Genomic DNA, 15,386 nt, shown 5'->3' with positions numbered 1-15,386 from the left:
CTGCACCACTGGATTGCCTTGCTGGCCGACTGCCCCATCACCGCACACATGTATGAGGATGTGGCACTGATCAAAGACCACACACTTGTCAATTCCTTGATCCGCGTGCTGCAGACATTGCAGGAGTTCAACATCACGCTGGAGACATCCCTTGTCAAGGGCATCGACATCTGACCTCCCAGCACCAGCTAGCAATAGGACCGAGAAAGACTCACCCTGCAGCTCTGACCCTCTTCCCCAAGGGACTTAAGCAGGTTGTGCAGGAGATGGAGAGGAAATGTACACTCACTGTAAAAAGAAAACTAGAGGATTTTTGGAATAAATAATCTATTTTAGAGTTTATTTGCCGATTTGCTTTTTACACACTTTCATGTGAAAGAGTGATAGGGAGAGGGAGACGAGGTTGGTGCCGCTTATTTTGAAGCTGGTGCCCTCCCTCGCCATGGCCGCGTGCTGGGAGCCTGCGGCCTCCCTGGACTGAGCCTGGCACCGCATGCAGGGCAGTTCTACTTTCTTGCCCCACTGCGTTAATAAGGCCATTCCACATTGTTTTTAAACTGATGTTTTCTATATTAACATTATTACGGATATTTGGCTTTCCTGGGCCACACATAGGTGTGCTGGGCGGGAAGCCCCAAGCTCCAATCAAAGGGATTTTTAGTAGTGCCTCTACAAGCACCGATGAGTCAGTCCCACATCTTTTCTTTTTGTGTCAGTATTATTTGGGAAGAAGACATGCTGAGATGTATCATCGTGCAGAAAATCACGTTTCCTCTTGGCACGCAGTTGCACAGAAGTAAACATAAGCATGTTTTAACAGATTTTCCTTTTTTTTTCTCTCCATATTATTTATTTAACTCTCATTGCGTGTTTTAAGTCTTTCTTTTTATTTTTTCTTTTTTTAAGAAAAGGAAAAGCTTGTCACAGTCTAACTGGCTATGTTATTATTGTTAAATTTATGTTGTTTTGCAACTTAGAAACCAGCTACAGTATGGCCCACTTAATAAAACACCTGAAACGAACCTGCACGGTTCCCTGATTTTTATGGGGGTGGCGGAGGTTGCAGCGTGATCTGTGTGTGAGAGGACCCGACAGCAGCATTGTTGCTCTCTCCTCCCCCAGCTGGCTCTGGGCTGTGGACTGCCCAGGATGCCCCTGTGGGCCTGACATCTCCTGGGTCCTTCCTGCTGCCGCACCAGGAGCTTTCATAGTTGTTAACTTAAATGGTTATTTGAGAGAGATGCAAACAAGGGTTATTTTCCTACTCTACAGAGGAGGAGGCTGAGACACACAGGGGAAAAGACGTGTCTAAGGTTGCAAAGATTGTCACTTGACTGACACAGGATGGGCCATTTCTTGAACGGTAAGGAAGACCGGGTGTAGACACGTGAGGTCCTGTCTGCCCTCAGGAAATAAAGCTCTTTCTTAAGATGGGTTTCCTTTTCCTGAGATAACAGGTAATAGAGCTTTATGAGAGTCCTGGAAACCAGCTTCCTTGGGTTTTATTCTTCAACCAAGCTGCTTTGGCAGCTCTAGAAGTGTAGCATGGTCAGGTAGAACACCTCAAACCAGTCAATGTCTTTTGTGTTTCCTTGATTTTGCATGATTTGTTCCCTCTGCTTGGAATCCCTCCCCTCGTGCCCACTTCCTTTTTTTCATTGTCCACGATTTACTACTATAAAGCCTTCCCTAATCTCTGCTGGACACAGTTAATCATTCTCTCATTGCGCTCTTATAGTTTCTTAGTTGTTGGTTGGCACTTATTCCCCTGATTGTCATTGTCCACATTCATGTTAGGCCCACTTCCTAGGCTGTGAGCTCCTAGAGGGCAGAGAGAGTGCCTTGTTCTTTCCCATCCTGGTGTCTAGCAGGTGGTAAGTGCCAAGATAAGGCTTTTTGAAAAGATGACGAGAGGGACTGGAGACTTGGACAGTCGCAGTGCAATATCCTGCCGGCAGGGGGTGTAAGTGGACTGAGCTCCAGCTGTCTACCTGGGGAGTCCGGTTATTTTGGAAATGGAGGAGAGGTGGGCAGCACCTCTGGAGCAGGAAGGGGGATTCTTGGTTGGGTAAGAAAGGCAGGATGGACCTCACTGTATACACGTCTGTTGTGGGCCTAGGCCAGAGATTCCCTTAAGCTGTGCCATGCACACACCTCTCCGTTTTCCTCACAACTCTACAAGGCAATTTTAGATTATCCCTGGTTTACAGGTGAGGAAAGCAAAGCTCAGAGTTTAATCATTTGCCCAAGGCTACACCTATCTCATAGTTACCAGGACTGTGTCATTCCAAGCTTGTGGCTTTTCCATTTATGACTACTGTGCTCAGATGTCATCATTTCTACCCTGACTACTCTCAAATACCAACAGGTCAGTTACTTTTTATCCCCTTACTGTGTTTTATTTGCCTTCCTACAGCTGTTATACTCATTATTTACTAATTCTAAATACATGTTTTATAAGGGAGGGAGGGACATGGTCCACTTTTTTCACTAAGTAGTAACTGGCACATGGTAGGTACTCAATAAGTGTCTGTGGAATAAATGAATTCATCAGCAGTGGTTAAGATCACAGACTTAAGTCGAAGTCCTTAGGTTGAATCCTTGCTCTGCCTGTTGTGACCTAGAGCGAACTACATAACTTTCCCTAACCTCAGTTTACTCATCTATAAAATGGGACTGGTAATAGTGCCTGTGTCGTAGGGTTGTTGTAAGGACTAAATAACTCTACATATATATCTGCAGTAGGGTCAGGTTTATTCTAAAGTGTTTGATAAATGGTGGTGGTGGTGGTGATTACCCTATTGTATCAAACCTTGTCCTGGTTCCTGATTGAGATTCAGACCCCTGTCCTCAAAGACCTCAGGCAAGTGCTGTGGGGGAGTATGACACCAGGGGAGGTATTGGCCATGATGGTTCTGCTTAAGGTGGAGGAATGTCAGAAGAGTGGACACAAAGGCATGACGATGCGAAGGTGCCTGCCAGATAGCAAAGCTTACAGAAGTCTAGTGCTAGAGACGAGTCTGAGACGGAGGGGAGCACCACTCAGGTCAAGAATAGAGCTTTACCGGTCTCCCCAGAACTCCTCCGTTCCCCTATCTCCCATCCACATCCCAGCTACTTCCCTCCTTCTAACTTCTTGACCTTAGTAATGATCATTTACTTGAGTTTCTTTATTGTTTTATCACCCAAGTGTGCATCCCTACACACTCTAGTTTTTAGTCTCACTTTTTTTCTTAACAATACAACTTTTAAGTTTTTTTATCTAAAGGGTCCACTCTATCCCTTTCTTTTCCTTAAACAGGTAGTCTGTTGAAGAACCTGGACCATTTGAGCTATAGTTTTCCACAGTCTAGATTTTGCTAGTTTTATGCTGGTGATGCAGTTCACTGTGCTCCTTCATCCTTTGCGTTCTTGCAAATCAGTGGCTAGATCCAGAGACCTGATTTGCCTTGGCTTTGAACCCTTTGATGAGACTCTAGGTGGTGGTGTGCTCATTTATCAGGAGGCACATCACGTGTGATGTTTACTTTTTTTTGATGTTAGTAGCCATTGATGCTCAATGCCTACGTCCTGTAAGTAATTCACTCGGGGAGAGGGGAGGTGTTGCAACATGGAGATATTCTAATCTATCATTTTGTTTTCATTCATTAGATGGAATAATTTCATAAGGAGATGCCGCCCCTCATCTATTTGATTTCTCAGTAGAGTTTGTATAGGAAAGGCGGGATAAGTGCTTAATTCTTTTCTTAACTAATTCTAATTCTCAGCTTAAGATAATGAACAGCACAAGTCCCCTCTTATCCTCAGAAAGTGGCTATTTTTAAAAAATATGATGAACTCAGGGGTTTAAATGTATTTTGATAGGTTTTATTCTATTGCAATTATTATTATTGTTCCATCTTGGTTGTTGGGAGCCTCTTCAAGTTGGTCCTGAGTTGTTTGATATAACCCTGGTGCTTGCTTTCCGGTATTTCGAGATGCCCCAGGCTCATCTTGTACATTTTCTGTCCTAAACTTAGAATCAGCTATTTCTGTGAGAAAATGGGTTTCACGTGTCTTTTACTCATCTCTGATGTATAAAAGCAACCCTGCCACCTCCTGCTGTTTAGGTTCAATTATCTCTGCTAAGATGGTGACTCTTGTCTGCTGGTCCTCAGGCACAAGGAGTCCAAAGTATTTTGGTGACAACTGGAGCTTGTAGTTCAATGCACTGAGATCTATAGAATGTAATTCTCTGTCCCCTGGCAAAAGTGTTCCCCCTTTGGGACCAGTACTTCCAACCCTACAGAACCCAGAGCTAAAGGAACAGGAAGCACAATGTCCCTCAGTGGGTCTTTGGAAGTGATTGTAAATGTCACCACTCCTGCTTCTGACCCTTGGTTCTGGGACCCATGTATTCTTCCTTACAGACATAGCACCACATACAAGTCCCTGATTTAACGAATGTACTGGATCCTGAAGGATGACCCTCTAACCTTGCACATTACTGCCTCAAATTAATGAAGCTAGTGCTTCAGTTATGCCTTCTGTAGGCCATTACAGTGCTCTTTGAGGTTGGCAGCTTCTGGATGGTGCAGTGTATGTACATATACCCAGTGGACCCTACTATCATGGGCCCATTCCCTAACTTCCTTCCCTGTGAAGTGGATATGCTAGCTGGATGCTGTACTGGGTGGGGTTCCATACCTGAGGATCAGGTACTCTCTAAGCTTTTGGAGATTGGTGCTGGCTGAGGTTCCATGGAAAGAAAAGGCAAACCTAATTCCAGAATAGATCTCTATCCCTGTGAGGATGAATTGCTGGCCCTCTCAGGATGGAAGGGGCCTGATATAGTTGATTTGCCACCAAGTGGCTGGTTGAACTCCTCAAGGAATAGCGCCACATCTGGGGCTCAGCACTGGCCTCTTTTGCTGGCAGATTGGACATTCAGGAGTGGCAATAGCTAGATTAGCTTTGGTATGTGGATGTCCATGCTGCTGGGCCTATGTATAGCCTCCATCTCTGCCACTATGATCAACTCCATTCAGGTGCCTATCCAGGATGGCCAATGATGAAGTGCCTGAGTCATTTAATTTCTTGGTTGTTCAGTTCTCTTTTGTGGTGAATGCTCCCTGGTTGTTGCTAATGTGTGATACAAAAAAATCTTCTTTGTGCCTAAAATGTCCACCCATATGCCTCTACCCTAGACTGTCTTGTCCCTAATCTTCCAGACTTTTGCTTTCCAGTCCTCCGACTAGCCAGGCTAGACCATCAGCCAGCCACTGCCCAGGAATGTATTTATTCTCTTGTGTATAGCGCTCCTCCCATAACCAGGTGACCACTTACTGCTCTGCTCATTGGGAAGATTTTCCCTGGCTTTCCCTTGCTTCCTGCTGTCTTCCAAGGCAGCACTGGAACATGACTGTCATGCATCCACTGTCCATTTTTGGCTTCCACCCACATACCAAACTGACGCATCAGCAAACCAAGCTCAGTTACCATTTTCATCTTAATAATGGACTTCTGCTACCTGCACCTGACTTTATGACTTGGCAGGTCTGACATGAACCCAGTTCATAATGGGAAGTTCTTGATGTACTGGCACTTGAGGTTCATGGTCTAGCATTTCATCTAAACCAAGGCCCAGTCATATGTGAGGAGCTGTTTCTCAAAAGGTATGTAATTCTCTGTTGCAGTTCGCATGGCTTTGCTCCAGAATCCCAGTGTCTCGCTTTGTGATTCTTTCACTGGGGCTTACAGTGAGCTCTGTATTACATCTTTACCCACCACTGACACTTTTCAACACGAGAGTCTGCTGGATCATATGACCCAAATGATAGACTATTTGCTTAGCAGCTTGGATCTCTTGTAGAGCCCTCTTCTGCTCTAGGCCTCTCTCAAAGCTGGCAACTTTCTGTGTCATCAGAGAAGAATTCCTAGGTGTGGACGGTGTGGTCTTCAGAACCCAAAGAGGCCTTTCAGGTGCTGTGCTTCCTTCTTTGTGGTAGAGGATACAAGAGGCATCAATTTGTCTTTTAATTTGAAGGGAATATTTTGGCATACCCATGACCGTTAGGTACCCAAAAACTTCACTGAGGTAGCAGGTTGCTGAGTCTTCTTAGGATTTATCACCTTTTGGAGCACATGTGTCTTACTAAGGTCTTTGATAAACTAGCCACCTCTTGCTTTTCCCACTTAGTCACCATGATGTAATTGATGTAACGGATCTGTGTGATGTTCTATGGGATGTCCAGATGGTTCCAGATTTCTATGGACTATATTACGACTGAAGGCAAGAGAGTTAACATAGCTTTGGGGAAGAATGGTAAGTGAATATTTTTGTCTATTCTACATAATCGTGAACTGTTTCTGATCCTCTTGTTTCACTGGAATAGAAAAGAACATATTGACCACCTCAGTGGCCACATACTATGTATCTGAGGCCTAACTAGTCTACTCTAGCAATGATAGCGCATCCAGCACAATAGTTGCTATTAGGGCAATTACTTGGTTGAACCACGGTAGCCTGTGGTCATTCTTCAGGATCTATCTGGTTTGCCAGTGTCCAGAGTGGCGAATTAAATGGAGATATAAGAGGAACCACATGGCTGCATCCTTTAGGTCTTTAATGGTGGCATTGATTTCTGCCAGCCTCTTTCCCTATAAGTTCTGATGTTTTTTATTTAATATCTTGGCTAGGTGGGGCCGGGGAGCAATTTCAGACACTTCAGCTCAGTTTTCTCCATTATGATTGCTCTGATCCCCAAGTTCAGGACTTAATGTTGGGATTATTCTAATTGCCAAATATATCAATTTCAGTTTGGGGACTGGGGAAAGGACCAGTTGGATGAATCCGTGGACCCAGTGGACTGGAATTGGGCTTTAGCAAGGACTGTGTTTATTACCTAGCCCTGGAAGTCCCCACTCTAATGGAAGTGGTAGGATGATGACACATTGGGTCTTTGTGTGTTAATGTCAGCTCCAACCCTGTGTCCAATATTCCTTGAAATGCCCGGGCATTCCCCTTTCCATAGGTCATTCCTGGATTCCCAGAGGAATATTTACAGTATATACTTGTCACTGGGTCATAGGGACTGGCCCTATCTTCAGTCAGTGAGTTCTGGATCTAAATATTGGTTCAGATCTAGGAACCAAGAAAAGATTATGACTTTCTATCAAGGTGACCATCTTCTGCTACTCTATTCTTGCCTTCTTTTGGTTGTAGATGTTAAGCAGCTCCCTTGTTGTTTCTTTTGCTTCTAAGGACATCATGTTGTATTAACCATTTTTACAACTCCCCGCTGGTCAAGCCCCTTTGGCTGCCTTTCCAACCTTGCAAGGCTTGAAGATAATTGTGGCCTCCTGGCATCTGATGGTTAAGTTCCACCAACTGACAACTATTCAGAGCCTCATCATTTCTGTGGCTCTTTCAGAGCTGGCTCTGTGATTTCTATGTTAGCCCTGGCCTGTGAGACAGCCATCACTGACTGTCTCTGTGGAGTTGGTATCCCCCTCACCAGCATATTTATGATGCTTTGATGGATAGTATGTCTTCTAGACCCTCCCATGGAACATAACCATCTGGTGGGTCTTCTAACCTCAGATAATATATTAGTTATGGTCCCACAGCAGATTCCCTTGAAGTAGCTTTGAATGGCACATCTCCATGACCACCATCCCATTATAAATTAAATGTTCTACCTTGTAGCCCTCATTTACTGTTATTTCTACAAGTGACTATATATTTAATGCTCCTCACTAGACATTATATTGATGTCTCTCCAGTCATTTTGTCTGATGCTTATTTAATAAATTCTTTAGGAATTACTGTAGGAATGTTAGTCCCAGAGTTCTTACATGTTGATAACATATAGGTCTGTTTTATTTGAAGGTCAGTTTTGCTAGATATAAAATCCTTGGCCCATATTTTCTCTCCTTGGATATCTTGAATATATTTATTTCTGGTATGAGATATTATTGTTAAAAAGTCTGATGATCATTTTCTTTTATTTCTTATGTCACTTTTTTTTTCTTTTTTGCCTCGACCATCAAAGAATTTTTCCTTTTTTCTTTAAAATTGAGTGGTTTTACTAGAATATATCTTGGTGGTGGTGGTTCTAGGTCAGTAATCTTAGGTACTCATATGCTCTTTCTATGTGGATGGCCTTGGGTAGTTTTTCTTTAATTATGATTGTAGCACCCATCTTGGAGGAAATAGGCGCTCTGGCCCAGGTCATGCTTTTTGTGGTTTGACTCCAACTTAAAGTTTTAGGCACCATCTTGAGTCTTCGCTGATCGGATATTCCTTTAACTCTGTCCAGGCTGCCGCTGCACTGTGCGCTGAGATAGAGGTCTTGTTCATAAGTGGTCCAGTAGGTCAGCCTGGCCCAATTTTCTGGCCTGACACTTGAAATAACAGAGTATTTTCATTCACTCTGCTTTCATTTATCCAACAAATATTTATTGAGTCCTAATTATGTGCCAGACACTGTTTTAGGCATTTAAGAAAACACCAAGGGTGGTGGTAGAATTAGAAGAAAAGGAAGGGATCCTAGTGTTGCTTCACAGGCAAGACTGCATGACCCGGTGATGGATTGGATGTAAGTTGGGGAAGAAGAGTGGTCAAGTTGTTCCCTAGGCCTTGGGGGTACATAGTCTACATTTCAGTTCACTACACAGACCTGTGCTTTTAGCCAAGCTAAAACGTGTGGGGTGGTGTGTATGTCCATGCTCACAGGCTTACACACACCTGAGGGAACTTCCTTCACTTGTACTAATTCTGAGGGAGGTGAGGCGGGCTGGACACATGAGAATCCCTGGAACTTGAGGTTCCTTCCTGTCTTTTCCTGACTCTGCTGTTTCCTCTGAGGAGGAGCAGGCCCGGAACGCTTCTGCCCTGGCCCTCAGGCTGGGGTTGCAGTGATCTCAACTTCCGAAGGGTTTATTATAGGGTTGACCTTTAACTCGAGCTGCACAGACTGGACAATTGCAGCAACTTCGGAACTGCCGGATTAATTGCTGAGAGCCTGGTTTTGATAGCTTGATTGCTGACCCCTGAAAGGGGCCAAGGGCATCACTGGACCAGATCATGTGTTACTTTCCATTTTGTTCAAACTTTTGAATGCTGATCTTCTGCTCTGTCCTTGGTAAGTTCTGGCCTTGGGGATAGCCAATACCGTCTCTACCCCTGTGGCTGTCATAGACCAGGCAGCTCTTTGAATCTTTATGCTTCACTTTCCCAAAATGTTGCTGTTCTCAGGGATATTACAGCTGGGAACCAAAACACAGAACACATTGGGTACAGGCCTTCCAATAAAGAAACCTTTAGCCAAGATCTTGTAAGGCTTTCAAAAGCTTTTGGGTTTTATGTTTCTGCCTCTCTTTCAGTTTTGGCATTTGGAGGCACCTCTGGTGAGAGCTGGAATTGTGTGACATCAGCTTACCACTGTAGCTCACCTGGTTATGCAGTTTGCTAAGCTTAACCCTCTAGCATCATGAGACCACATGGATTTGTGCAACTTTGTAACAAAAAGCAATCAGAAAGTTGAATTAAAGTTGATGCTTGGTTTGTTTGCAATGGATTTCAATGGACTAAATTTGCAATAGTAGGTGATTTTCTTGGATTGTTTTTTATTTAGAATAAGATTGCTGAATCCCAAAGGTGGGCATTAATCTGGTACACTGAAACAGCTAGGTTGTAGTCTGAGAATGCCATGGGACCCATACACCCAGGTAGTGTGCCTCCTGTTCCTCAGTGTCCTCAAGTAAAGTGTAATGGAGAGACAAACAGAAGAACTGGCTCCAGCTGCTTGTTCAACTTGAAGGAGATGACTCTTAAAAGGGATCTTGAGGATCTTTGGGATAAGAAACTGAAGGACTTGAATTTGGCAGTTTGGTGGCAGGTGAGGACCCAGAGGACATAGAGTGGGGCCAGGGGGAAGAAGTGAGGACATTCAGAGAGGGACCCAGCCACCTGGTGAGAGGCAGGGGTCAAAGTAGAATGTACAGTGAGAATCTCTCAGAAGCAGAGTCAGCCAGCACAAGTAGGAATGGGGTGCTGCTGTGATTTTAAGCTGTTTACAGTGCCATGTTGAGCTATCCTCCTCAGCAGTCCCTTGAGTAAGATATTCTTTAGGGAGATTAAGGAAAGGGTACAGCGCTCCATATCTGTGTTAACTGGGGACAGAGAGAAGGAAACAGCTGCAGAAAGCTGGATGCCAGGGAAATTGAGAGCAGCAGGAAGAGGAAATGGGAGAATTAAGCACCTGGAAATTCGCACCAGGATTGGGGGAGGGCATTGGAATTTGCACAGTGTGTAGGAGGAAGATTTCAGCCAATTCTAATGAAATCTTAAAAAGGTTGAACCTGTGAGCCTGGAAGAGTTAGGGGTACAGAGATGTCAAGATATCTGGGCTCCAAGTATAAACAAATGGAAGAAAATTGAAATCCCTCCACATCCCACCATGTGGAGAGAGTAACTCCAAACATTTTGGTGTATACAGCTTCAGATTTTTTTCTAGGCACATATATACTTCTATATCTAATTTTTTAAAGTGAGATTTAACATGCACGTCATTTTGCATTTAATGTGCACATCTACTTTTTCCACTTAACATGGTATTATGAGCATCTTTCCATTTCAGTGCTGCATAGTACCTTGTATAAAGATACCATACTTGACCCACCTGATCACATAGCCAAGGCTTAATGTTTTGGTTTTAGTTGTGTTTTTATGAAAATTGGACATGCTCATAGTTTGAAGAGTCAAATCTGAAAAATAGCAATCTGTTACCCACTCTCCCTCTGCCTGGAGCAGAGACAACCACTTTCATCTCCTTTTTACCTAATTATCTTGGTATATACCCTACATTTTAAATAACCGGCTAGAATTTCTGCTTGTTGATTTTTCACCTTAGGTAATATTTCTTGATTTCTTGCTATGGAAATTGGGGATTTATCTCACTTTCCTCCTACACTGCCAAGATACATATACATCTTCGCATTCTCTTATCTGCTTGATAAAATGATATGGTGGTTTTGGTTCGAACAATATATAGAGCTTACATTGTTAGATTATGTAAATGCTGTTGATAGCTGTATAGCATAGTAAAATATGATGAATTGTCCTTTACTCCACAAATTTCCTTTTTTTGGAGTTGTGTTGTAGGTTGGGGTTTTCAGAAAGCAAACTCTGTGATGGATTTTAGCATGTAGGATGTTTACTAGGGAGTGCCCTTGGGATGAACACCTGTGGGAAGAGAAGAAGATTGGGGGTTGGGGATTAGAATTGAGGACAAGAAGTTGGCCTGCAGGCCAGAGCACAGCCCAGACTAACACCATCGGAGCTCTGGAGGTAGAGGGGCCCTTCAGAGCTGTTCCTTTGCAGTTTGTTTCGTTTCTTCGCATTAATCGCTAATTTAACCCTGAGCCTTTGGCCATTGGTCAGACTCTCTTCTTAATATATTTGCTCACGTCAGAAATTCTATACCTTTTTGTCTGTTTAAAGAAGCCTCTCTTGGACCCTCAGACCTGCTCCAGGCTGGACTAGTAGCTGCCTGGGGCCCACTGTCTTCCTGGGCTCTCCTTTCACCACTCATCCTGGGGTTCAGGGCATGTCTTGTATAAAGGTTCTGTGTTGAATACTCTGTTTTCCTGGATCCCATGCCTTCCTCTTAGTTTATTCTCTTGTTTTAGTGGAGCGTATCTTCCACTAGAAAGTAATGGGGTGTAAATTTTTTGAGATATTATGTACATATAAAAGGTGGTTATTCTGTCCTTATAGATTCCTATAAGCTTGGAAATACCTGTTCTCAATTTTAAATGCATTACTTCATGCCTTCTAGCTTCCAGTGTTGCTATTGAGAAGTCTAAAGCCACTCCTTGGATGTTTTCCTCCCTTTCTTATTCTCCGTTTTCTCTTTCTGGTATGTCTGTTGTTGAGATACTGTATGTTTCATAGCTCATCTTATCACTCACTCATTCATCTTTTGTTTTTGGTTTTGGAAGATTTCCTCAGTTTTATCATCCAGTACTTTTCTAGTATGTTTTAAAAACAAAACATAATATACAAACAACAAAATGCACAAGTGTGCAGACCGCTCAATGAATTATTACAAACTGAAAACACTTGCATAACTCCATAACTCCCACCCAGGCCAAGGAACAGAACAGTGCTAGCAAGAGCACCCTGCAAACCTCTCATGATATACATATCACACAACAGAAGACACAGAGCAAGACAAAGAGGAAGAACAAGAAATGGCAAAGACATCTACAGCTGAAAAAGATGAATTACAAATTATACTCTCACCATTTGGATCCTGTGTGGAGAGGGAATGTGAAACTTAAATCATTTCTTTTGGGAGAGACTAGCCCTTGAACCAATGGCTATGGCCAAGAAGATGGAATGTGCTAATTTATCTGAACCAATTAGGGCCCATTCCTGAAGATAGAATTAGGGTCAGTTTTCCAAAGCACATGGGTTGCTTAGGGGAGAGGTGGATACCTGAATTAAATGCAGAATGAAAATTGTGCCTTGTTAGGAAGAGATAAGGAGGAGATGGATGCTTAGGAGGCAACTGAAAAATATGTACTGCATTTTCCAATGAGCACAATGGGCTAAGCCTTGATTACCCTTGGACCCCGTACATGAAAAACAGGCACTGACAGAGGTTTCCTCAGTTTCCCAAGAACTAAATAACTCTGTGGTGGATTTGTTTTTGTTTTTTGGGTTTTTTTTGGTAGTCAGTGCTGACTTCTAGCTCCTTCTAGTATGACTTTCTGCACTGTGTAGCCTGACAAGCTAATTAAAACAGCACAAACAGCATTTCCAAACTCCCTTACAGCTAGGGTCCTAGATATGATTTACATTGTGCCAGTGAAATGTATTCATTTGAGATTTGAAAATTAGAATGAGGCAGAGACTATTTTCCAACTGCTTTTTGCTTTGTTTATTTGTTTTTGCTCATAAGAAATATTGTGGCCATAAGTCTATTAACCAGATATTGAGAAGTAGTTGCTGTGATGGCAGTTTCCTCATCTTGATTCTTGAGAGGTCAAGTATCTTGTTCAAAGTTACATAGATAATAAGTGAAAGATTTCAAGCTCAAGTGTCTGAATTCAGAGCTACTCAGTGAGTTCTCGTTTTCCCCGGTTGTGCAGTAGTAGTGGTTTCCCTGACAGTTTAGAATTATTTCTAAAGGCCCAGCCTAGAGCTCACCCCTCTAGCTCTTTCAATCATTTTGTAAGCTCTTAGCTCTTGCTATTATATACTTTTAGAGCCATTTAAATTTCCTGCACTGAAAACTCACTAGCATAATAAAGGAAACACCCTTTTGGGATCTGGACAAAGCTAGCTTATTTTCCAAAATTCCAAGTTTTCTAATTAAAGTCACATCATGGGTGTGGCTTAATAGCCAGGTTTCTCCCCACAAGCAGGGCAAGGACGTGTGCTTTGGCACAGCCATAGAATAGCCCAAATAGAGGAATTCAGGAAATATGAAACTGGCATGGCTTGGTTTCCATGGGTCCTGTCTTCAGTGGGTTGGTGGGGGATGAGAATCTCTTTAACTGTGTGCCCACTCTGTACAGAGCCTGTGCTCAGCACTTCACAAAGATTATCTCATCTAACACTCACTACAACCCTACAAAGCAGGTGTGATTACCCTGAGTTACATATGGGGAAGCCCAGACTCCAGGAGGTTAGCATGACTAAGATTCCACTGATAGTAAGTGACAGGATCAGAGCTACCATTCATGTCTGTCTGCACACCCAGTCTATACTTGTTTACATTTTTGAAATCTCTTTTCTTAATTGTAAGAGTAATACCTGTTCACTGTAGACACTTTGTCATTATCCCTTTGGTGTCATGGTAGCAAGATGGAAGCAAGGGCTACTTTTTCTACAAACATGTTTACAGAATTGTAAAGTCCCTGCTCTTCTATCACATAAGCTGCCTAGTTTTTGATATAAGTTGTATAAGCTCTATTTTTCTTTTTCCTTTTCTTTTGTCCTTGAACACTGCCATGAACAATATTTCAGAAATAAGAAATAATTGATAAGTTGACATGTGCTGACCTATTAATAAGTGAGAGGGCATTGTTGGTTACCTGTAATAAAATTGCCAAATGGGTCAACAGATAATTGCAAGGAACCACATGTCACATTTTAATTTATCTTATTAATGGGCTCTATGAATTGATTTAAAAGGATTGCGACATCTTTAATCAGTAATCTTATATGATTTTAATGACTGATGAAAGTGTGTGTGTGTGTGTGTGTGTGTGTGTGTGTGTGTGTGTGTGTGTTTTGATTGCCAATTCTCTTCCCACAGGCTTTAGGCAATAGTTACCAATGTTGTCCCAAGAATTTAAAAGATGTTATCTATTGCCTCTTTAGCCTAAATTGGTCCAGATCAATAACTCACCATAATAAGCTGCCAACAATTCTAAGGCAGCAGGAGAAATTCAGTTATACTCTGTGGTTGAAAACGAACTATAAACTCCACATGGAAAATTACCAAACTTAAAAAAAATGGTTGGGATCTAGATTTCTTTCAATTTTAAGTTGCTCAGGTGGTCATTCTAATAAAAACCACCTTTACCCTAGGTCTCTACCTCCTCCTTCTTCTATGGCAATATAGTCATGTGGTTCAACAGCTAAAAACTTTGTATTAGAAGATAATCGCTGAAAACCTTTCTCCCATCCTTGATCTCCATCTACCTTAATTTCTTATATATTTTTCTAGCAAGTCTTCATATACAAGCAAATACAAATATAGATTCTTGTGTTTTTTTCTTTTATACACAAAAGGTAGCAAAATATACACATTATTATTTTTATTTAAAAGTATATTTTGGAGATGTTTATATATTAGAACATATAGTTTCTTCATTCCTTTTTACAGCTGCATAATGTTCTATTTTATGGATGTCACGTAATTTATATTTCTAGCTTCCTATTGATGGCCATTTGAGTTGTTTGTAATCTTTTGCTGCTGCAAACAATGCTGTGATGAATAACTTGGTATGTATCATTTTGCATATGTGAGTCAGTCTGTAATAAAATATTTTTAAATTTAAATAGGTATTTTAAGATTGCTTTTGTAGAATTTATGTCAATATACACTCCCACCACTAATGTTTTAAATGCCTGTTTCTCTAGTCTTACTATGAGAATGTGTTATCAAGCTTTGGATTTTTTGTTTCGTATATTTAAGATTCATTATATTTTTTTTTAATTTATGTCCTTTGCTCACTGTATATTGGGTCACTTGTCTTTACTTATTGATGTCTAGTGGCTCTTTACATATTAGAAAAATTATGTCTGTGATTGGGTATGGAAATGTTTTTTGCAGTTTATCATTTGTTCTTTGATTTTACTTGTTTTGTAAACATCAAGTTTTTTT

The 15,386-nt window shown here is 41.9% G+C and overlaps 1 protein-coding gene across 1 annotated transcript in view; it reads left to right on the top strand.

Annotated features, from left to right (window-relative positions):
• Positions 1–2,774: 2,774 nt before the first annotated feature.
• Positions 2,775–15,386, top strand: part of SCUBE2 (signal peptide, CUB domain and EGF like domain containing 2) — an 85,420-nt gene continuing 72,808 nt past the window's right edge. Inside the window, exons 1-2 of the mRNA XM_011379596.2 lie at positions 2,775–2,971; positions 6,234–6,304. Of these exons, the coding sequence (XP_011377898.1) occupies positions 2,775–2,971; positions 6,234–6,304 (268 nt within the window). The remainder of the gene's footprint in view (positions 2,972–6,233; positions 6,305–15,386) is intronic.

Source organism: Pteropus vampyrus, unplaced genomic scaffold (genome assembly GCF_000151845.1).
Source record: "Pteropus vampyrus isolate Shadow unplaced genomic scaffold, Pvam_2.0 Scaffold366, whole genome shotgun sequence".
Taxonomy (NCBI): Eukaryota; Metazoa; Chordata; class Mammalia; order Chiroptera; family Pteropodidae; genus Pteropus; species Pteropus vampyrus.
The sequence above is the reverse complement of the archived record's forward strand: the minus strand, read 5'-3'. Positions and strand labels throughout refer to the sequence as shown.